The sequence below is a fragment of the Scardinius erythrophthalmus genome (genome assembly GCF_964197995.2).
Source record: "Scardinius erythrophthalmus genome assembly, chromosome: 12".
Lineage (NCBI taxonomy): Eukaryota > Metazoa > Chordata > Actinopteri > Cypriniformes > Leuciscidae > Scardinius > Scardinius erythrophthalmus.
This window is the reverse complement of record NC_138232.1, coordinates 41,818,254-41,842,925: the sequence shown is the minus strand read 5'-3', so window position 1 is coordinate 41,842,925 and position 24,672 is coordinate 41,818,254. Positions and strand designations below refer to the sequence as shown.

Here is a 24,672-nt window from a genome sequence, read left to right as displayed (position 1 = left end):
AACATTCTTCTGTTTATGATATATCACACAGCTAGGCCTATAATAACAAGACATTTCCAAGCAATAGCCTATTGACATCATATCCGGGAGATAAGTCTGAAAATTCGAGAAAATCACAGGCTTCGCTTATCCCGTGCGAATGCACATCATTCAGATGTGGGGGGGTTATTTCTAATTCCCACGAGGTCCCCAGATAATACTAATCCGGTGCGGATAGGGCTTATGATGCTATTTTCTTCTAGAAACAAACTTAGTTGCATTATTTTCCTGTAAAGCTGCTTTGAAACACTCTGTAAACATCGCTTTATAAGTAAATGTGACTGGACTCACGGTGGTTTTCTGGCACTGGATGCTGGAGCTGTTGAAGCGCAGCGCCGTCACGCTGTGTGTTTCGCCCTGGATGTGGAAGACACACTCGTAGTTCCTCTGACCCGACTGAGGCTGGGGAAGGTTTCGGGCCGACAGCGTGATCGGCTTCGGGACGCCGACGGGAACGTAGATCTGTGTGGACGGAAGAATCTGAGGACAATCCTGTAAAAGAGAGACGGAAAAATGTTATTATCAGGCGACTCAAACAGGGAAATCATTCTTATTAAAACAACAAAACACAGGAAGGACATCGAGCATCAGTCACACACACCAGAGGACATGTTTGACATTTGGTTAAACAAGCCTGATGGGGAACATATGGAGGAACGTCACGCAAAGACCTGGAGAAGAAACAAGCTGGACGCTTATCTGGAGAACATCCCAGAATACCTCACTGCTCTGTGTGTGTGTGTGTGTGGGGGGGGGGACACTTGAGGAATAAACATGAGTCAAATCAGGCGAGTCCCACACAACTTCTGTTCAAAACATCTAATTTTGAGCCTCTTCTGCTCATCAAGGCTGAAAAATATTGTAAAAATTTTGTGAAATATTTTTAGAATTCGAAAAACTGTTTTCAATGTGAATATATAGTAAAGTGTAATTTATTCCTGTGATCAAAGCTGAATTTTCACATGATCCTTCAGAAATCATTCTAATATGATGATTTGATGCTCAAGAAACATTTATGATTATTATCAGTGTTGAAAACAGTTTAATATTTTAGTGGAAACCATGATACCTTAATTTTTTAGTTAATTCTAACGTTCTAGAACATTCTAAATGTCTTTTATGTCACTTAAAACACAGTGTTTCATATTTGAGTGGAAACTGTGATAAGTTAATTCGGTAACACTTTATTTTACAGTGTTCTTGTTACATATGTTACATGTACTTACCACAGTAATAACAGTAAATTATGCATAATTACATGCAACTAACCCTCAACCAAACCCTAACCCTATAGTAAGTACATGTAGTTAATTAATATTACTCAGTACATGAATGAATAATATTACTCAGTTACTCAATATATAATTACACTATAACACTAGCCGCGTTTCCATTACCCTGCAAATTGCGCAAATTGAAATTGCGAATTGAAAATACGCCCAATGGAAACGCGTCAATTTCGCAAAAACTCCCATTTATCGCAAAACAGTTTTTACGCTCGCATGAGGAGGTTTTTCAGGCAATTCGAAAAAGAAATATTTTGCAAAACTGCAATGGAAACAGTTTTTACGCATTTCCAGGTCACCTGACGTGATGACGCGGTGTGTTTGGACAGAATACGAGACAGAGCTCTTTATTAAATTCATATAAGACAAAAGAATAACAGGAATACTGGATTCTAAACCTCAAATAAATGCCACAATCAAGACCTCGCAGCAGATCTGAGGGAGAAACACCCAGAAACAGCTCATATGTGCCGCTCTCAAGAATAATAAGGGTTGTTCCTTACCGTTAATGCTTGGATAACACACATACATCTCCTTCCATTAATAATAATGGCCAGTGCAGTGGCTGGGATATACATAATCCCACCAACGTCCGTTGCCACGGTTTTTGGAAGTAGTTTTAGTCGCATAACATCGGTTAATGGAAACGCCGTCATTTCGCAATAGTTTTTTATCGACATTTAGAAAAAAAAAAAGAAAAAAGAAAGAAAGAAAAGAAATCGCAAAAGTTTTACGCAAATCAGCAATAGAAACGCGCCCAATGACACCTTAAAATAAAGTGTAACCGTTAATTCTAACATTCTAGAACGTTCTAAATGTCTTTACTGTCACTTTACTGATCGATTTAATGTCATTACTGTATAAAAGTTAAAGTTGAAATCATACTGACCCCAAACTTTTGAACAGTACTTTATAAACAGCGTGTGATAATACAATCAGTAACCGTACGTCAACAAGCGCAAAGAGTGGAAAAACGAGAGGACAGAAGACACGCCACAGACAGAGAACAGCTCTAGTTATGGATGAACACCATGAGAACAGTGTTAGGGCTAGGAGAACGGAGAACGGAGAACGGAGAGAGAGAGCAGAGGAAGTAGAGAATAAGATCTCATAAGCTCTCTCTGAATGACGGCCTGATAAATGAAGCTTTTAAAGCAGCGCGGCGTTCAGGAGCACTCATGAGTCTCAGAGATGAAGAGGATCAGACTAAGAGCAGGAAATCTCTGGATCCTCCAGTGACGAGATTCCTCCTCAAACCAGAGGAAACTCTCCTGATGTTCCCGATTTCATCCGTAAGCTGACGGTATGTTTGGTCACAGCGCTGGCTTCGTGTCTTGTGCTTATTAAGCGTAAAGACTGACCACAGAGCAGCCGGTCAGCCACCCACTCGCCTGTAATTCACAGATGGAAATGAGGAACGAGATGTTTGAGGCACAGGAAGGATGTTTGCTGTTCACCACAATTTGAAGAAACCCTAAATATTTCTGAAGGACTTCTGCAGAACCAGCAAACCTTGAGCTTGAATGTCCAATGACTTTCAGGTGTTACTTTCAAATGTTCGAGATCAGTAAGGTTTTGAAATAAATGAATATTTGTATTCAGCAAGGATGCATTAAATTAATCAAAAGCAACAATCTTCATTAGGGCCTAAAATTAACAACCGCCATGTGCCAAAAATTATATGAAAAGTATATATACAGTGAGGAAAATAAGTATTTGAACACCCTGCTATTTTGCAAGTTCTCCCACTTGGAAATCATGGAGGGGTCTGAAATTGTCATTGTAGGTGCATGTCCACTGTGAGAGACATAATCTAAAAAAAAATCCAGAAATCACAATATATGATTTTTTAACTATTTATTTGTATGATACAGCTGCAAATAAGTATTTGAACACCTGTCTATCAGCTAGAATTCTGACCCTCAAGACCTGTTAGTCTGCCTTTAAAATGTCCACCTCCACTCCATTTATTATCCTAAATTAGATGCACCTGTTTGAGGTCGTTAGCTGCATAAAGACACCTGTCCACCCCATACAATCAGTAAGAATCCAACTACTAACATGGCCAAGACCAAAGAGCTGTCCAAAGACACTAGAGACAAAATTGTACACCTCCACAAGGCTGGAAAGGGCTACGGGGAAATTGCCAAGCAGCTTGGTGAAAAAAGGTCCACTGTTGGAGCAATCACTAGAAAATGGAAGAAGCTAAACATGACTGTCAATCTCCCTCGGACTGGGGCTCCATGCAAGATCTGACCTCGTGGGGTCTCAATGATCCTAAGAAAGGTGAGAAATCAGCCCAGAACTACACGGGAGGAGCTGGTCAATGACCTGAAAAGAGCTGGGACCACCGTTTCCAAGGTTACTGTTGGTGATACACTAAGACGTCATGGTTTGAAATCATGCATGGCACGGAAGGTTCCCCTGCTTAAACCAGCACATGTCAAGGCCCGTCTTAAGTTTGCCAATGAACATTTGGATGATCATGGGAGAAAGTCATGTGGTCAGATGAGACCAAAATAGAACTTTTTGGTCATAATTCCACTAAACGTGTTTGGAGGAAGAAGAATGATGAGTACCATCCCAAGAACACCATCCCTACTGTGAAGCATGGGGGTGGTAGCATCATGCTTTGGGGGTGTTTTTCTGCACATGGGACAGGGCGACTGCACTGTATTAAGGAGAGGATGACCGGGGCCATGTATTGCGTGATTTTGGGGAACAACCTCCTTCCCTCAGTTAGAGCATTGAAGATGGGTCGAGGCTGGGTCTTCCAACATGACAATGACCCGAAGCACACAGCCAGGATAACCAAGGAGTGGCTCTGTAAGAAGCATATCAAGGTTCTGGCGTGGCCTAGCCAGTCTCCAGACCTAAACCCAATAGAGAATCTTTGGAGGGAGCTCAAACTCCGTGTTTCTCAGCGACAGCCCAGAAACCTGACTGATCTAGAGAAGATCTGTGTGGAGGAGTGGGCCAAAATCCCTCCTGCAGTGTGTGCAAACCTGGTGAAAAACTACAGGAAACGTTTGACCTCTGTAATTGCAAACAAAGGCTACTGTACCAAATATTAACATTGATTTTCTCAGGTGTTCAAATACTTATTTGCAGCTGTATCATACAAATAAATAGTTAAAAAATCATATATTGTTATGTCTGGATTTTATTTTTTTAGATTATGTCTCTCACAGTGGACATGCACCTACGATGACAATTTCAGACCCCTCCATGATTTCTAAGTGGGAGAACTTGCAAAATAGCAGGGTGTTCAAATACTTATTTTCCTCACTGTATAATATATATAAAGTATATGAAAAGGTACTGTTTTGATTCAGGATGGATGGCGTGCTCAATTCCTTTTGAGTTTGATTTGGGTGCTCTTCGGTCCAAGGTAGAACATCTAAGGTGCAGTGTGGAGAAAAAATCTCTGGTAGCCGAGGCACTCCTTAGTTAAAATGTCTTTATTAAAGAAATGACATGTCCTAAACGGACAACTTTAAAATGCCCATGCCGCTACGCGTGGGCATTTTAAAGTTGTCCGTTTAGGACATGTCATTTCTTTAATAAAGACATTTTAACTAAGGAGTGCCTCGGCTACCAGAGATTTTTTCTCCACACTGCACCTTATATGAAAAGGTGTCACTCGCCAGTTGTCCAGTAACATTATTATGAAGTCTAACAATGCATGAATGTAAACAAACGTCACTCGGTATGGTTGACAGCGTTGCATCGTCATGAAAGTTTAAGTCTTGACAATTTAAATATTAGTTAGTATACGTTATTGTCCTTTTCCAGGAAATTTGTCTTGGACTCAAAGCTGCAGTAGAACACCACACACACACACACACACACACACACACACACACACACACACACACACACACACACACACACACACACACACACACACACACACACACACACACACACACACACACACACACACACACACACACACACACACACACACACACACACACACACACACACACACACACACACACACACACACACACACACACACACACACACACACACACACACACACACACACACACACACACACACACACACACACACACACACACACACACACACACACACACACACACACACACACACACACACACACACACACACACACACACACACACACACACAAAAAGAAAGAAGAAGGAAAAAAAAATAAAAAATCATAACAATGACATACATCTTGCTATTCAAAATATTAATAGATACAGGAACAAGTGATTTTTTGTAACGGTTCCTCTTACAAAGTGGGACTCTATACCGTCTCAGAAGCTGACTCATTGGAAATAAAACATGGCTTGAATCACTCACTATTGTCTGTGCATTCGTAAAAAACAACGATTCATAAGTTGATTGAAGAGAGTGTCGTTAGCTTGCATCCCATAATTTAAAAGACTACCTAAAACGGCATAATAAAATAATTGCATAATTCTCTGATTTACACCAAACAGCCCAAGGAATTTTGAACCAAGGTAATCAAATGAACAGTAAATGAACAATCAATGACCACAATTAGATACTTATATAGGTTTCCACTTGCTCAATGATATTATCATGAATGATAACTGGGCTGTGATCACCTAATCTTTTTGGATCCACTATCATTTCCTTCGTATTCATATTCAAGCACAAGAACATGCAAAAGGAGCTCCTCTCGTTAGTCGCGCGCTGTGTGGGAAGAACACAAAACTGAACTCTCTTTCACGTCATGTTGCTGTCATTAAAAATATTTATGGCCGGTACATTTTCTCAAATCACCAGCAAAAATCTGAAGCAGCACAACTGTTTTCAACACTGATAATAATCATAAATGTTTCATGAGCATCAAATCATCATATTAGATTTCTGAAGGATCATGTGACACTGAAGACTGGAGTAATGATGCTGAAAATTCAGCTTTGATCACAGGAATAAATTACGTTACAATATATTCAAATTTTAATTTGTTATATTTCACAATATCACTGTTTTTACTGTATTTCTGATTAAATAAATGCAGCCTTGGTGAGCAGAAGAGATTTCTCTGAAAACATTAAAAATCTTTCCAATCTCAAACTTTTGAACAGTAGTGCACACACAAACACAATTATTAATACGGCAGCAAAAGCTGTTCAAAGATAATTGGTTTTCCTTTAACAGTGCCATATCTGCTCCTTAACTATCATATCTCCCACCGTAAAACATTAATATTTATTCCAGTAAGCAGAGCAGAGCAACACCACACATTCACATCTTTCCAGCGGCCCGAAGCTCAAGCTCCATAAAATCCACTTTCACGACAGCCTCCCGCAATAAAGGAAAATGAGCCGTAATACGACTTCAAGAAGGCCATCAGAAACCCACTGATCATTCTCAAGTCAGCGTGCTGAACTCATTTAAATGTTTAAAATCAATTTATTTAAATTAAATGGCCTCATTTAAATATTTCTGTGTTAAATTGAATGGAAAGCAAACGTCGTTTAGATGTCAGAGCTCTTCTGTACGATTACCCATCTACACTCTCTCTATGATGCCGATCCCTAGTGAGTGGCCTTCGAAGACGGCATCCTATCGCTCACACATCCTGACAGAACACGTATGAAGAACACAAGACTCTATTAACACGCCGTCTGTCGTTAGCATGTTACTCAGCTAATAACTTGATCATCTAAAGCGCACACATGCACATAGACTGGGAAAAATTAAATTACTTTTTCATATTAAACGAAGAAAGCCAACATTCCTCTAGGCTCTGTCTGCTAATCTTGGATGAATTTTGCTGCCTTCAGGATCCCTTGGGAAATTCCTGCTTACAAGTTTGGAAATGTGAGTTTGGTCAGTGAAAATGCGAGATGCAATTAGCAGTCTCTCTTGCTCAATAATTGACAAAGACAATACGCTTTTCAGTGCTTTTTCACCAGCAAAGAGAGAGCATTCGGTGTGTAACGATTGCTCTGAGTATTTAACTGTTCTTGCACTGGCACAGAAAATGGGCCTATTGTTGCAAAATACAAACAAATTAGTAGTATTTTCTGTCAAATTCATAGCTATTCTTCAACAACAGTATAAAATACTTGAATAAATGAATTGTACCATCGAAATGCACAATTACAACTTATTTATTTGATCAATACTAATCAGTTTTGTTAATGTTAACTAAAACTAAAGCTATTAAAATCATCAGTAACTGAAATAAACCTGAAATAAAATACAATATAAATATTAGATGGAACATAAGAACATAGAAATACTGCCTCCTTGGCAACTAACGGAAATAAAGTTCTAAAACTAAAATAAAAAGTTAATTAAATAGAAATAGAAATATTTAAAGAACTAAAACTAATAAAAATGACAAATGCTCAAGAGAAAATGACTAAAACATACTAAAATGAATATTAAAAATATAAAAATACAAATGACTAATTTAAAATATTTATAAAGCCAAAACAAATAAATTAAAGCTAAATAGAAATATTTAACTTAGTTTTATAAACTAAAACTAATATACACAAAACAAAATAGAAATATAAAAATACAAACTAATTTAGAATATTAATGAATAAAACTAAAACTGAAATAAAAATTAAACTAAATAGAAATATAAAAACTTATACTTATTAAAATGAAAAATGCACAAACAAAATTACTAAAGCTTAAAATAAAACAAAAATTTTAAATATAAAAATACAAGCTAATTTAGAACATTTATAAATAAAACTAAAACTGAAAAAAATGTAACTAAATAGAAATATAAAATACTAATACTACTAAAAATGACAAATGCACAAACAAAATGACAAAAACTTAAAATAAAATGAAAATTGAAAAAATAAAAATACAAGCTAATTTAAAATATGTAAAATAAGTAATTATACTAAAACTGAAATAAAAATAATTAAAATAAATAAAAATATTTTAAAAACTAATACTAATAAAAATGACAAATGCACCCAAAAAAAAAGAAAAACTAACTAAATTTAACTGAAAATTGAAAATATTAATGTACAAATATACACTAAAATAACACTGATGCCACAGACTTTCCATGAGCCATGATTCAACTCCAAATCCCAACAGATTTCCCACCGGTTATTGTGACGCTGGCGTTTTTCGAGTGCACACCTCATGAATATGATCATTCGCACTTGAATGCAGCGTGATTCGTGATTCACCACAATGCATTCTGGAACAGTCTTCTCTGTGAAGGATACAATGTGATTCACCCAAAACGAGTTATCTTACAAGACAGCAGGAGCTGCTGCATATCTCCTGGAACAGTCTCCGCATCGGAGCGCCAACAAGGCCTGAACATACAGTCCAGGTAGACAGCAGCTCAGCGGCTGACGCGAGACAACACGCTAAAATAAGAAGTGGTGCATATGAATATGAAAGCGGAGGAGGGAGGGGAACGCGTGAGAGAATGTGTGCTGGCCGCCAAGAACAAAGAGAGTGAGAGGGAAGACAAGAGAGGAAGTAATCAGTCTGATAAAGTCATTTCTCTGCACCTCCTTCTCTCTCTCTCTCTTCTCCTCCTCTGGTTTAATTATTCAAAGTGGATTAGATCTGTACTTCAGCTGCCCAATGCATCCCAGCGATGAATATTACATAGAGAGAGAGAGAGAGAGAGAGCAGGGGGGATAAAACAGGGTGGCGGATATGAACCAAGAAGAAAGGAGCAGAGCAGAGAGAAAAAATGGGCGAGCAAAGATGAAAACGGCAGGACTGGAGCAGAGAATTGTGGGTAATGGGGTCAGGGGTGACATCAAAGGCCATGTGACCTGTTTTCAAGGTCCCTCTGGAATGTAATTAGTGCTGTAGTCATGACGACTGCCTGTTCACTGCATGTATGTGATAAACTCCTGAATGTTCACTTCTATCCTCTCGAGTTAAACCAGCTGTCACTTGTCGTCTAGTTGTTCGCTCACTCCCAAGAAAAGAGGTTCGGAAGATACTAGGAAAGAATCCCACACGAGGAATATCAGCGCGACATGACAGGAAAAGTGAAGGAACAGACACCGTAAAAGCAAATCATGTGTTAAAAATGAAGCGCACACTGATTCAAATCCTTTCCGACTCGAAGCCTCCACTGATTTATTCTTGCTTTCACTTTTACTCAAATGATGAACAAACGTTCTGCTCAAAACAATGAGTATCAAACTACAACAAAGTGCAGGAGACACAAATGCGTGTGCAAAGTGAAGTGCAAAACATGTGAGGAGTCAAACTTGGCTTCGTGAATAAAATCACTTAATTAGCCTATTATAATGGAAGTATCATGTGACACAGACAATGTGTTGTGATTGGTCGAGAGCGTCGAGTGTGTTTGGGAAATGTCCCGCTCTTCCCATAACCTCCAGTTTAACACACTACTAACTAACTCGACCAGGCCCCGGCCCTTTATTCTGCGTATGAATTATTTAAATGAGGAATATTGTGACGTGTTCGTTCCCCGAAGACACCTATTTCTCCAGCCGGCCAATCAGAGCACAGTGTGCTTTTCAGAAGGAGGGGCTTCATAGAGACAGGAACTAAACAGAGCGTTACTGACAGACTGGGAAGAGAGGAGCCGCAACAATGGAGAATATGGGGAAAACATTCAAGCAGGAAAACCTGTTCTAGTAGAGCCTGAAACAACATCAAGACTTTGTAAAAGGGTATATGGCCTCTTTAATGGCTGGAATCTGTCATCTGGGTTCTGAGAGACTGTAGAACCTTCTAGAACCTCATTAGACGCGTATGTGTGTGTGTGTGTGTGCTTTCAGCTGCTACGAGAGAAAGTACAATAACACTAAAAAAGAAAAAGAAAACTACACACTAGAGCAGTGCGACTGCCGTCCAGCTGGCAGACACAGAGCCGGTTACACACACGCCAACGCCTTTCCTTCCCGAGCCCTCGCTTTATTCTCCACCTCTCCTCATTACGGCTCTTCCCTGCTCCTGAAAGCTGGCTCACTCTCCGCTACAGCGATTGTGAAGTACATGGCGTCACATCTATAATGTAATCTCCCACCTTAGTGCCAGAACTTTCTCCCTCCCCTCGCTTCACACACACTTTCTCCCTCGCACACATCTGGAGTCTATTAGAGGAAACCAGTGCATGCAGGCTTTTAAAACACTGAATCATGGGAGATTCCCAACGGACTGGCATCAGCCAATGAGGGAGCGGCTCCGTCGACATGATGACCGGACTCTCTCGTCTTATCTCGCTCGGTTCAGTAACAGATCGAGTTTCTCATGAGTGAAAATCTGAGGATGGAGGAGGAGGAGAGAGATAAACACGGCGAATAGTGTCCTAACCAGCCGGGATTCATCAGGTTTCCAGTGTCAACTCCGTGAAAGCGAGAGCAAATCAATGACATCTCAGTCAATCAGGACATATTTGATGTTTAAACTCAATGTGAAATGCAGTTTGCAACCCATTATACTTGCACTGTGCAACACTTGTAGTGTGATGCATTTACAACTGAAACTGGATATTTAATGAGGGGGAAATGGGCGGGGCTTGATTTTATGCATCAGATTTGATTGGATGCATCGTGAGCGGAAGAGACTTCTTTAAAAACTCTTACCGACCACAAACTTTTGAACAGTAATGAGTAGCGGCTGGGAATCGAAAATCGAACGCTTGAAGTCAGGAATCGGATACTTGTGACTTGCGATTCCTCTTATCAATTCCTTTGTGAGCATTTCAATATATGACTTTAAACCACTCAAGTGCGAGACAACATTTTCTGTGCTGCACACACATCCAAAAACGTGATTTTAGACCATTCAAGCGCGAGACGGCGCGCGCTGTTTTCACTGATATAGTTTCATGTGTAACTATATTTGGAAACTCTTAAAGTGATATTCCTAATATTCCTGCTGCCGTCTCTATAATAACACTAATCAAACAACACAAGATAGAGAAACTAAACACTCGTTCTTGACTGAATAACTTTTGTAACTATATTTGTAATGTACTGTATATTTTATTTATAATGTACAGTGTTATTAGGGCCCAAGCCCTGAAAGGGCGAAGGCCCTATTGTTTTCGTAAGGATTTTTTTTTTTCTTTTTTTTCTTCATTATTTTTTTTTTTGCCTTTTTGCCACTTTTAGGGCCCTTAACATGCTCAAAAACTCTTGAAATTTTGCACACACGTCAGAACCTGCGGCCATCAGGGCCGGACTGATGCTGGTACCGGGGCGTGGCAGGGGGGCTCGACAGCGCCCCCTGGAATGAGGTCCAAAAACTTGGTCCATAAATCAAACATGCTTGCATGTAATAATATGAAACTCAGTACACATATAGATCTCATCGGGCCGAACAACTTTCGTGCTCTAAATTTTACAAAAGCCCAACAGGAAGTCGGTCATTATACGTTGTTTGGAAAACGCATACAATGGAATGTGAAATACTCCTCCTAGGGATTTCATCCGATCGCCACCAAACTCGGTGAGAATAAAGTCAAGACATTGAGGATGAATTCTTGCGAACAGATTTTTGATATCTCGAACGGTTTGGCCGTGGCGAGGAAACGAATTTATGGCGAATAATGGGACACAGGAAGTGTGTTATAACTTCTGCATACATTAACTGATCTTGATGAAACTTCCGCAGTGTGTTCGTTGTAAGAGGCCGATCACATGGATGTGACTATTGTGAGTCAAAGTTATAGCGCCACCAACTGGCAGCAGGAAGTGTGTCACTTTGAAAATGCTTTGAAGTCACCCTCTTACTTTTACCCGATTTGCTTCAAACTTTATGTGTATAATGTAAACACACGGCAGATGTAGACCTGTGAAAGGATTATTGATATCTTAGATACTGTTGCCGTGGCAACGCATCAAATTTTAATATTCTTTTCGGATGCGTTTGAGACTCTTAGCATGCTTGAAATTGGATGAAACTAGACAGACACATAACACTTATTAGCCAGTAGACGTGAAAAGTTTCAGAAACGGGCGTGGCAGGGGGGCTCAACAGCGCCCTCTTGAACAGGGTCTGAAAACTTGGTCCATATATCAAACACGCTTGCATGAATTAATATGAAACTCGGTACACATATAGATTTCATCGGGCCGAACAACTTTCCCTCTGTCAAGTTTCACACCAGCCCAACAGGAAGTCGGCTATTATGGGTTGTTTGGAAAACGCTTGCTTTGGAATGTGATGTACTCCTCCTAGAGAATTCATTCAATCACCTCCAAACTCAGTCAGCATGAAGTCAAGACATTGAGGATGTTAAATTGTGGACGGATTTTTGATATCTCGAACGGTTTGGCCGTGGCGAGGAAACAAATTTATGGCGAGAAAAGAGAGGAGACGAAGTGTTATAACTTCTGCATACACTAACTGATCTTGATGAAACTTTAGCAGTGTGTTCGTGGTAAGAGGCCGATCAGATGGATGTAACTATTGTGAGTCATACTGGCAGCAGGAAGTGTGTCACTTTCAACATGCGTTTGACAAAAGTGGGGGGGTTAGTTTTACCAACAGTTACAAAAATCAGTATATATATTGGTCTCACCGAGCCGGACAACTTTCTAATTTACAGTTATTAGCTCAGAGCAAAAGGAAGTCAGATATTTTGGTTTGAATGTGGATTTTTTGGATATTTCAGACTCTGAGTTTTTAGCTACTCTTCCTAACTGGTTTATTTTATTCACACCAAACTTTTTCAAAATGATAAAGATACATTAAAGATGCTAAATTGTGAACGGATATTAAACATCTCAAACGGTTTTGCTATAGTGAGGGACTAAAGTAAAGTAACACTTAAAGCCTCATCTTCTAAAAATGTAACACCATTTATTTCTATATAAAAGTATAAAAATATCACAACTAAACCCATTTTATTCTTTTTTTTTTCAATTTAATAATTATTTATAAGTTTAAAAATAGTAATTGTACTATTTAGTCCCATAAAAGTCAAGTCATACATAGAGCTATACTGCCCTCTTGTGTTCAAAATCAGGTAGGCCTATTTTATCTACATAAAAATATACTAGGTATGTGACGGTGAGAATATTTTACCACCGGTTAATCGACGTGTGACACCGCTGTGGGCTTTTGAATCGCCAACTTAAAAACGAAAGTAAAATATGTTCGTCCGCACTGACATTGATAGTGGTTGAGCGAGCGTTTCAAATGAATTCCTATGGAAGTAGGAATTAACTGAAAAACGTTCACTCTGTTCTGCTCGTTCCTCGCTGTGGATGCGCACCGTTATGAATGCCCGTGCAGCCATGAGCATTTTAGTTTAATTTTAAAATTAGCGCCTTTCGGGGGGTGGATTGCTTGAAATTATTTTACAAAAGCACAATGTTGTGTTTTATTGCGACTGTACACAAACATAAGTTAAGACTTTGCAGTTTGAATGTCGTCCTGTATAATGACGGAGTATGTTTTTATGTGTCCACTGTTCAATCGCGCCCACGCCACACACACACACCCACCCACACACACACGGTTTACTATCTTTGTGGGGACTCTCCATAGATTTAATGACTTTTATACTGTACAAACTTTATATTTTATCTCCTTACACTAACCCTACCCCTAAACCTACCCATCACAGAAAACTTTCTGCATTTTTACATTTCCAAAAAAACTCATTCTGTATGAAGCTTGTTTACCCATGGGGACCTCTATTTAGGTCCCCACTGTGATACGAGTCCCCATGAGTCTGTGTGCATTCAGGTTAAAGTCCCCACCGGGACAGAAAAACATGAACACACATATACACACACACACACACACACACACACACACACACACACACACACACACACACACACACACACACACACACACACACACACACACACACACACACACACACTCCAGCATTGCAATCTTGACATCGCAGCCTGATCATTATAGCCTTAATAAAATATAATAATAAAATAGTCAACCTAACATATAAAAATTACACTGCTCTAAATAGTCAGTAGTACAATTCGTACATTCACAGTAAGCACCGCTCGCTCCACTGTGATGTTTCCAAGCACATTATTGCGCATGTGAAGAGGATGATTTTTTCCATCAATATTGGAACACGAGTGAAGAACAAAGCCTATAATAAAGAATAGTTTAGCATCCAAATACATGGCAAATGTTGAAACATTTTGATTCTAATGAGAGGGTTACGTGAACCCAACACTGCTTACTTTCATTTTTATTTTTACATTAAATTTAAAGTATTTGTTGTGGAATATTTTGAGTGTATCATAAAATCAGAATAAGTTAAGTCAAGTAATATTTTCTGTCTTTTATATATTTATATGTGTATATATATATATATATATATATATATATATATATATATATATAAATAAATATATATAAATATATATATATATATATATATATATATAAATATATATATATATATATAAATATATATATATATAAAAATATATATATATATATATAATATATATATATATATATATATATATATATATATATATATATATATATATATATATATATATATATAAATATAGCTGCGAGCAGCGATGAAGGGCCAAAGCCGGCGGTACCGCCACCCCGGTGCCTTTAGGTAAAGGCACCAGGGTTGCGGTGCCACCGGCTTGGGCCCGTAATCACTGCTCGCAGCTATATTTTTACTGTTGATTCCAGTGTCTGTGCCTGAAAATCTTAAAACTGTTTATTTCAATCGTATCTTTGTTCAGTTGTGTCTATTTGTCAAGTGTTTACTTGTCTTTAATAATGCTTGAAATTTAAGTTAGGCTAATTGCTTTTCTATGGTATTTGTAAACCACAGGCACACATTCCTTATGTAAATGTTTTTTAGCATGTTGATGATGTTCATGATATTCAGCTACAATTAAATGTTTTGCAATAAGACTAAATGTGAATGATATGTACGTTTTTTCTTTTCTTATTGGAATCGAAAATAGTAATCGATAAGCAGAATCAAATCAGAATCGCTAAAATTCAAACGCAACCCGACCCCAGTAAAGATCAGTAATATCAGGAAGTGATGCGCCTCTCACCTCTGACATGTTCACCCGTCCCTCCTGGAAGGAGCAGTCGTTGGCGTTCTGCGTGCACAGATGTCTGTATTTACACCAGTGACACGGGAACGAGCCGTTCACACAGGACAAGCACCTGCAAGAGAACAGACACACACACAATTAAAACACACTCTACAGTGTGAACCACAGCGCTCCGTGTGTGTCCTTGCGCTTTGACCTCGCATGCTCTCATTCTGCCCATGAAACTGTGTGAAATAATCTCTCATTCCCTCACAAAGATCCACTTTATTAGGTGTCTCCGGTTTAAGAAAGAAAGTGATGACATAAAAAGAGAGAGAGAGAGCGATCAAAGAGACGAGGATTTCCCATTAAAACTTGACAAGAGTAGATAAGAAAAGAGAGAGAGAGAAAGACAAAAAAATAGTGCACTGCCTTCATACACAGCTGGAGCTTACTATGTGAATCACTACATGTAGATGGCAACTTAAAATACACCACACACACACACACACACACGTTAGTGAAAACGGCTCATTTTTAATCAGATCGAAGCGTCTCTCAGCTGACTCTCTCAGACACTCAAACCATCTGAGGCTTCTGACTGCAATTCTGCAAGTCATTTGTTTCAATTATTCAGTATTAAGTCCAGCAATTTGTTCACTCAGTGACATTAATTGATGCTTCAGGACAAAGAGCTCTGACCTCAGAATGGTTTCAAGCACTGGGTCTAATTGACCAATCAGCTGCAGCATTGAGAGCACCTGTCCAATCACAGTTGAGAAATGATTGCTTAATGAAATCTGGTATCTTAAAGAGAGCAGCATTCACAATGATTTTAACCTGAGTGTGTTATCAGATAAATCAGACAAAAAAACATTATAATGTATGTATGTGTGTGTGTGTGTGTGTGTGTATATATATATATATATATATATATATAGATATAGATAGAGAGAGAGAGAGAGAGAGAGAGAGAGAGAGAGAGAGAGAGAGAGAGAGAGAGAGAGAGAGAGAGAGAGAGAGAGAGAGAGAGAGAGAGAGAGAGAGAGAGAGAGAGAGAGAGAGAGAGAGAGAGAGACCAACTGTATAAATTTTAGAAGATTAGAATTTTTATTGCTATGTTTATTTCCACGTAATTTTTCTTTTTATTATTATTAATTTATATATTTTTATTGTATAGTGTTATGAATGCTTTGGCAATGTAAAGATTTCTTTCACCATGCCAATAAAGCTATTTGAATCTTGAATCTTGAGAGAGAGAGAGAGAGAGAGAGAGAGAGAGAGAGAGAGAGAGAGAGAGAGAGACAGAGAGAGACAGAGATTATTATTTTTTTAACAAAAACATAATTTCTTTAAGAATCTAAATCGTTCAGTAATAGCATGCTGTATATTGTGAATGTTTTAAGCAATAGCGCTAAAGGATTGTGGTGTATAATTGTTGTGTCTCCGAGTCCCGTGGGGAAACACAAGCACATGTGGCTGAGTGTGTGTGTTTGTGTAGGTAATGATCCCCCATCGAGACGCCATTTGTCAGTTTGTTAATGCTGCATCTCCAGAGACACATAATCTGCTAATCAGCGTGAATAAATCGAGAGGGTGGCCGTGATGGAGAACAAGCGGATGCAGGTGAAAACACAACATGTCTGAGATATGCAAGAACACACAGACATAAACAGTGTAAAGACTGAATATCTTTAAATGTCACAGTGCAGTATTCTTCAGTCAGGATAGACGAATAAAATAGTCCTTAAGGGACAGATGTGCATGATCAACAGACTGTACTGTAGTGTGGGTTAGATTACAGTGTAATGAGTAATGAGGATCTATTATGCTTTTGTTCATCTTTCTTTAGTGTGTGAGGTTGATGTTTGAACATGATAAAGCTCCAGTTCTTCTCTATATCAGTGTCAGTGTTTCTGAACTCCTGAAACGACTCCATTGTAGTCTTGAGTTTCTTCGGGAACGAACACGCCACAATATTCCTCATTATAATAATTCATATGCAGAATAAAGGGGCGGGGCCTGGTTGAGTTAGTTAGTAGTGTGTTAAACTGGCGGTTATGGTAAGAGCGGGACATTTCCCAAACACACTCGAAACGCTTGACCAATCACAACACACTGATCCAGCTGACCAATCAGAGCACAGTGTGTTTTTCAGGAGGAGGGGCTTCATAGAGACAGGAACTAAACAGAGCGTTACTGACAGACTGGGAAGAGAGGAGCTGCAACAATGGAGAATATGAGGAGAATAATCAACATTCAAGCAGAAAAACCTGTTCAAGTACAAAATCAAGAATTTGAAAAAGGGCATAGCGTGTCTTCAAATATTAAGTATACCCCAAAATGTGGGTTATAATGACTGCAGTCACATTGATTGTTCAACCACAGGAACACTAAAATTATGCCTTTCCAAAACATTTCCAGTGGATAATTTGATTAAAGCTCCAGAACTGATAGGCTGTGAAAATCAGACATGACCCAGAGCCTCAGAACAGTTCAACATATGTACGTCCATCCATCATCACAGTTTCATTTTCATTCAACTCATTTCATTAAATTTGCCGTCGATCCTGACCGCTTGCTTCCAATCTGTAATTCTTTTACATCAACGTTTCAACCAATCCATTATCACCACGTGTTCAATTTAAACTGGTTCACTTAAAGCAGAGATTTCTTAAAATAAGTGGTAAGAAGATAATAAATGTGCCCTTATTTTTCCTCCTGACCCCTGCACCAATCCCGAGGGAGGGTTTAATCTGCGTGCCGTCTGGAGTGGGGGGGATTTCAGGGTGTCTCCGGGTTTAAGCCCCTCACGCTGAGCTCTCTTCCCCCACCGACGGGTCGCTGATCAACATAAACCCCCGCACACACACACACACCGAACACTCATTTCCTCCTCTCACAGTAAGATGCAGGGCTGTTCTGAAGACGAGCGCCTCAGAGCCTCATCACACACACACACACACACACACACACACACACACACACACACACACACACACACACACACACACACACACACACACACACACACACACACACACACACACACTGCATCTGGGTGAATCTCAGAGAAACGTCCAGGTCATATTTCTCCTCAAAAACATGATGAGAAACTGTATTTTGCATAAAGAAAATTATTTTTAAAACCATTTACATGTTTTGCATTGCAATTTGATTATTTTCATGACAATTAAACACAATTTTCATTATCATAATGCAACATTTAACTTTTGAGTTTTGTATAATTATTCAAATGATTGTCATAGTAATACAACGATTTTTGCTTTACATAAAATATAAATCATATTTTCAATAATAATAATAATAATAAACCATATACAAATATGTATATATATATATTAATATTATTATATTATTATATAAATAATAAATACATTTTATTTTTTATTTTATTTTTTGTGTGATACTAAATTATAATATTTGAGGGGGCAAAATTAATTGTTTCAACTGCTATGGAATAAATATACATAATATTTTGCCATCTGCTTTTGGCAAAATAAATTCCTTCTTTCTTTCTTTCTTTTGATTTGGAGGTGAAATATGACCTGGAAATGATCTCGACAGGTTTTGTGAACACTTCCTATTGCTTTATTTTTTATCACCTACACAAAGCCTCTACAATGTCCATAAAAACACTTTATTATCGAAAATAAAACCCTCTAATGGCTGTTGTGCTTTTCAAGATGTGGACGTATTGAATAAAGAAGCATGTGATTATCCAATTATGATAATACTCATATGTACTGTGTACTTTTCAAGAGCACAGGCTGGTCTTATCAGGGAAGAGCCGTGTGACCTAGTTTTAAAGCTCTGCTGATAGTGTGTGTGTGTGTGTGTGTGTGTGTGTGTGTGTGTGTGTGTGTGTGTGTGTGTGTGTGTGTGTGTGTGTGTGTGTGTGTGTGTGTGCGTGTGCGTGTCTGTAAGGGAAGGTATTGTGTATCTGAGATGCTGTTACTCTGAGAGGTAGGTGTGTGTGTGTGTGTGTGTGTGTGTGTGTGTGTGTGTGTGTGTGTGTGTGTGTGTGTGTGTGTGTGTGTGTGTGTTATATCTCTGGAGACAGCTTTGGCTCATCTGTCCTGCAATAAGACACTACACAGACCTCCCAAAAGAGTCTGAACCCATCTGGAGCATCTTAGAAGCGCGCACCCACACACACACACACACACACAGTCAGTGCAGTGTATTCATTGAGATGTTCAGCTGGGGGTCCCACTATCTGTAGGATTGTAACCACAGTCTGTTTTCAAGAGAATAACTGTCAATCAACACGCCACCGGTTGCCACGGCAACAGAAATATGACCCCACCCCCCCACCCACCCCAGAGTGGGTAAAACGAGAAGAGCAGAGATAAAGAGCGAGAGGAAGAATGGACTCACGATCTGTGGATGCTGCAGTTGTAGAAGGTGAAATCCACACTGGCGAATTTCTGCCCCGTTTCCCTGGATTTCAAGTAGAGCTTCACCACATGAGTGTCTCCTTCAGAATGACAAATACAGAGAGACACTCATCATGGAGGATCATATACGTTCAATATTGTGCCACTGAATCAGCTGCTATCAAAACACTGGCGTGTAAGGAGTGTTCCCACTGAAACCTTGAGTGGCTCGTTGCTTATCTAGTTCCACAAATAATGAAGTGCATTGGGTATTAATATAGCATACAGGTTTGTGTGTATCTGCACTCATCTACATGCTGTACAACGGCTTGAAACACAGCAAGATTTAGAACCAGAACTATCATGATAAACACTTGTCGTGTTATATTAAGTCTACATCCTTCTCTGTAAGTTAGTGCTTCACTGATGATTGAGAAACTACGCCAGCGTTGGACATTCAGCTGTGACGTCTTTGTGTCTCTGATGAGCAATGTCTGTGTTAGCATGTAATCATCACCATCTAACAAGATTCATTAGCTTAAGATACACTGTTTTTAGATTCATACTGTTAAAAACTGCCATGGCAGAATCAGCCTGACAGCTGAAGTAAATGAATGCAATATTAGCAGTAATGCAGTGTTATTTTAGTATCATTAAGAAACTATTTCACTTAATTATTCTTTATTTTTTGTTGTGATTTCACTTAAAAGTTTTAGACATTTAGTGTGTTTTTTGTCATTTTTATATTTTATTTTTTATGTCTATATGGATTAATTCACTTTTAATTTTAGTTATTTTAGTACATAAAGCTAAACTAAATGAAAATAAGAAGAGCTGCTTTGGCAACTACAGCTGAAATAAAAAGTAATAAGTAAATAAGTAAAGTTAATAATAAATTTCATTTTTTTTACATTTATTTTATTTCAAGCAACAAATATGTTTAGGGTCCAATTCTCACTATTAAGTGACTATTAACTGCAACTTTTGCCTCAATAAACTCCTAATTACTTCTTATTAATTGTCAGTAAGGTAGTTGTTAAGTTCAGGTATTGTAGGATTAAGGGATGTAGAATATGATAATGCAGAATAAGCCATTCATTTGTGCTTTATAAATACTAATAAATAGCCACTATCCTAGTAATAAGCATGATAATAAGCAACTAGTTAATAGTGAGAATTGAACCCAAAACTAAGCGTTAATAAATGTATTTTTTTTATGGTTTTAGTTTTAGTTAACAGTAATAGCCCTGCTCTAAACGACCCATGCACATCTTATTGTATTAACATTCTATGATTTGGGACTAGAAATAGCAAATAAGTGAAATTTTGCAACTTTGATTCAACTTATTTTTTTCAAATTCTAATATTTTTTTTCTTTTCCCAAAACATTCACTTTTGTGTTGATTCTCAGGTCAAAATCGTAATTTTCATCAACAAAACGCCTACTTTCCAAAACCATTAATGCAAGCAGACATTACAAAATATCCATCAGTTTCAGTATTTTTCTTTAAGGGAAACAGATCTGCTTCTCAATCCCCACAATAATCCCTCAAACTAGGAGAGGACAGATATAATGTATAAAGGACAGATATAATGAGAATTGAAATGTAAGCCTATGATCTGAAAACAAAAGCACTGAGTGAATCTCTGGAAGATATGATATAATACCCATCATAAACATCAATCTAAAGCTTGGATTGATGTTACTCTTAATCTTCAGGACTTTTAGATCTAAAGGCTACAGATAGTGTCGGTTGACTAGAAGTGTATATCTAGCCCAGATTGAGTGTGTGTGTGTGCGTGTGTGTGTGTGTGAGTGTGTGCGTGTGTGTGTGTGTGTGTGTGTACTGACTGTGTTGGCGTGTGATGGGGACGAGCTCTTTGGCTGTGGGAGAGAGGCAGTAGATCCGTGATCCGTGTATTGTTGCTTCGGTCTCCGTGTAATCCTCGAAGGAGCAATCCACTCCTGCGGAAAGATCCGGAACGTTTCGGGCCTCAAGGACCAGCTGGCAGATCAATGGAGAAAACAGACAAAGTGAAAAAGCTTGGCTCGCATTCCCATATTTCATTTGAAGGAGAGTTGTTTTTAGACTGCACTCTACACGACATCTGCTGCTCCATATCACTGCGTATCTGCTAACCCTCCTAATGAACATCGATGGAAAAGTGTCGGATATAACCAGTGTTGGGGGAACATTACAAGTAACTTGAGTTACGTAATCAGATTACTTTTTCAAGTAACTAGTAAAGGAACGTATTTTTCAATTTACAACAAAATATCGAAGCTGCTTTTTCAAATAAGTAGCGCCAGTTACTGTTTCACATTTATTTAGAGAAATAAAGTGAGGACGCGTTGTGTGTGTGTGTTTGTGTGAACACGATGGTTATTTTAGTTCTAGACTAAATGTGAACATCCATTTACTCATCTCACTGCCACAAAAACATTCAGTATTCCTCAAAATTAATAAAAACAGTAAAATGCAAATCTCAGAATTTTACACAAAACTTTAATAATTAACTATATTAAATGACACTAATATACTATGTATTTAATCTCACTTTATTAACCAATGTCTTTGCTGCTGACCTTCAACGATCTAATTCCACCACACTAATAAACAAAAATTACTTTAAATTAGATTTCAGACAGCTGAATGGTTTGATCGGCGCCCTCTACTGTACAGGATTAAATATGCACTTCCCTCAGTGCATGAGGCTTAATCTCTTCACTTTTGGTGTGAAAGGGCCTTAACATTTGCCAAAAATTGCACTTTTTTGTTATAAAAAAAATAAGTAAAAAAACAAAGCCCAGCCCAGGTGAGAAAAAGTAACGCAAAAGTAATGTAATGCATTACTTTTCATAAAAAGTCACTAAGTAACGCAATTAGTTACTTTTTTAGGAAGTAACTCAATATTGTAATGCATTACTTTTAAAAGTAACTTTCCCCAACACTGGATTTAAGTGTCTGTGCATGTAGCATCTACTCTAACACACACACCTGGACTTCAGCCATGGTGACGGAGATGTTGTTGGGCTGGACCGCCAGCTCCACACACTGATCCGCTCGAGAAGCGAATCTCTGGGGTTCGTCTGCTCTCTCACAGCGATCACGGCGAGAACAACTGAGGACAGAGAGAGAATAAACTCACATTAACACAACAGTTCCAGCCTTGAGCGGTTCAGAGCATCAACAAACTCTAATATAATCAACACTGAGAAGGTTTGAGCTCCACTGAAGGACTTCATATCGTCATTGAAGCTGCTTATGGGCAAAACATTAATTTTCTTCACAGGGATTTCAGAAACATTCTTCAATAAAGAGTTTTAAGCCATGAATCAAAGCAACCAGCTTCCAGACGAATCATAAATAAAAATGTAATTTTAAGCAAATGAACTTGAGATAGCGTGTACTTCACAGAAAGAAAAATATACAATTTCTGACATCTTAATTATGAAGTATCACAATTAATCACATCTAACATAAACTTTTGGTTTATATAATATATGAGTGTACACACACGCACACACACACATTATATAAACACACAGGTGTGGCATATCAAGATACTGATTAGACAGCATGATTATTGCACAGGTGTGCCTTAGGCTGGCCACAATAAAAGGCCACTCTAAAATGTGCAGTTTTACTGTATTGGGGCGTCCGGGGGGGTTCGAAAACTAGTCATTATCTGGTGTGACCACCATTTGCCTCACGCAGTGCAACACATCTCCTTCGCATAGAGTTGATCGGGTTGTTGATTGTGGCCTGTGGAATGTTGATCCACGCCTCTCCAATGGCTGTGCGAAGTTGCTGAATATTGGCAGCAACTGGAACACGCTGTCGTATACGCCGATCCACAGCATCCCAAACATGCTCAATGGGTGACATGTCCGGTGAGTCTGCTGGCCATGCAAAAACTTGGATGTTTTCAGCTTCCAGGAATTGTGTACAGATCCTTGCAACATGGGGCCGTGCATTATCATGCTGCAACATGAGGTGATGGTCGTGGATGAATGGCACAACAATGGGTCTCAGGATCTCGTCACGGTTTCTCTGTGCATTCAAAATGCCATCAATAAAATGTCCCTGTTTTCGTTGTCCATAACATACGCCTGCCCATACCATAACCTCACCGCCACCATGGGCCACTCGATCCACAACATTGACATCAGCAAACTGCTCACCCACACGACGCCATACACGCGGTCTGCCTTCTGCCCTGTACAGTGAAAACCGGGATTCATCCGTGAAGAGAACACCTCTCCAAAGTGCCAGACGCCATCGAATGTGAGCATTTGCCCACTCAAGTCGGTTACGGCGACGAATTGCAGTCAGGTCGAGACCGCGATGAGGACGATGAGCATGCAGATGAGCTTCCCTGAGACGGTTTCTGACAGTTTGTGCAGAAATTCTTTGGTTATGCAAACCGATTGTTGCAGCAGCTGTCCGGGTGGCTGGTCTCAGACGATCTCGGAGGTGAAGATGCTGGATGTGGAGGTCCTGGGCTGGTGTGGTTACACGTGGTGTGCGGTCGTGAGGCCGGTTGGATGTACTGCCAAATTCTCTGAAATGAATTTGGAGATGGCTTATGGTAAAGAAATGAACATTCAATTCACAGGCAACAGCTCTGGTGGACATTCCTGCTGTCAGCATGCCAACTGCACGCTCCCTCAAAACTTGCGACATCTGTGGCATTGTGCTGTGTGATAAAACTGCACATTTTAGAGTGGCCTTTTATTGTGGCCAGCCTAAGGCACACCTGTGCAATAATCATGCTGTCTAATCAGTATCTTGATATGCCACACCTGTGAGGTGGATGGATTATCTCGGCAAAGAAGAAGTGCTCACTAACACAGATTTAGACCGATCTGTGAACAATATTTGAGAGAAATAAGCCTTTTGTGTACATAGAAAAAGTCTTAGATCACTGAGTTCAGCTCATGAAAAA

The 24,672-nt window shown here is 38.9% G+C and overlaps 1 protein-coding gene across 1 annotated transcript in view; it reads right to left on the bottom strand.

Annotated features, from left to right (window-relative positions):
- The window catches only part of plxna1b (plexin A1b), a 156,478-nt gene that overhangs the window by 55,336 nt on the left and 76,470 nt on the right, over positions 1-24,672 (bottom strand). Inside the window, exons 6-10 of the mRNA XM_081381179.1 lie at positions 22,722-22,845; positions 21,575-21,728; positions 19,724-19,823; positions 15,341-15,455; positions 331-531 (exon numbers count right to left, since the gene is read on the bottom strand). Of these exons, the coding sequence (XP_081237305.1) occupies positions 331-531; positions 15,341-15,455; positions 19,724-19,823; positions 21,575-21,728; positions 22,722-22,845 (694 nt within the window). The remainder of the gene's footprint in view (positions 1-330; positions 532-15,340; positions 15,456-19,723; positions 19,824-21,574; positions 21,729-22,721; positions 22,846-24,672) is intronic.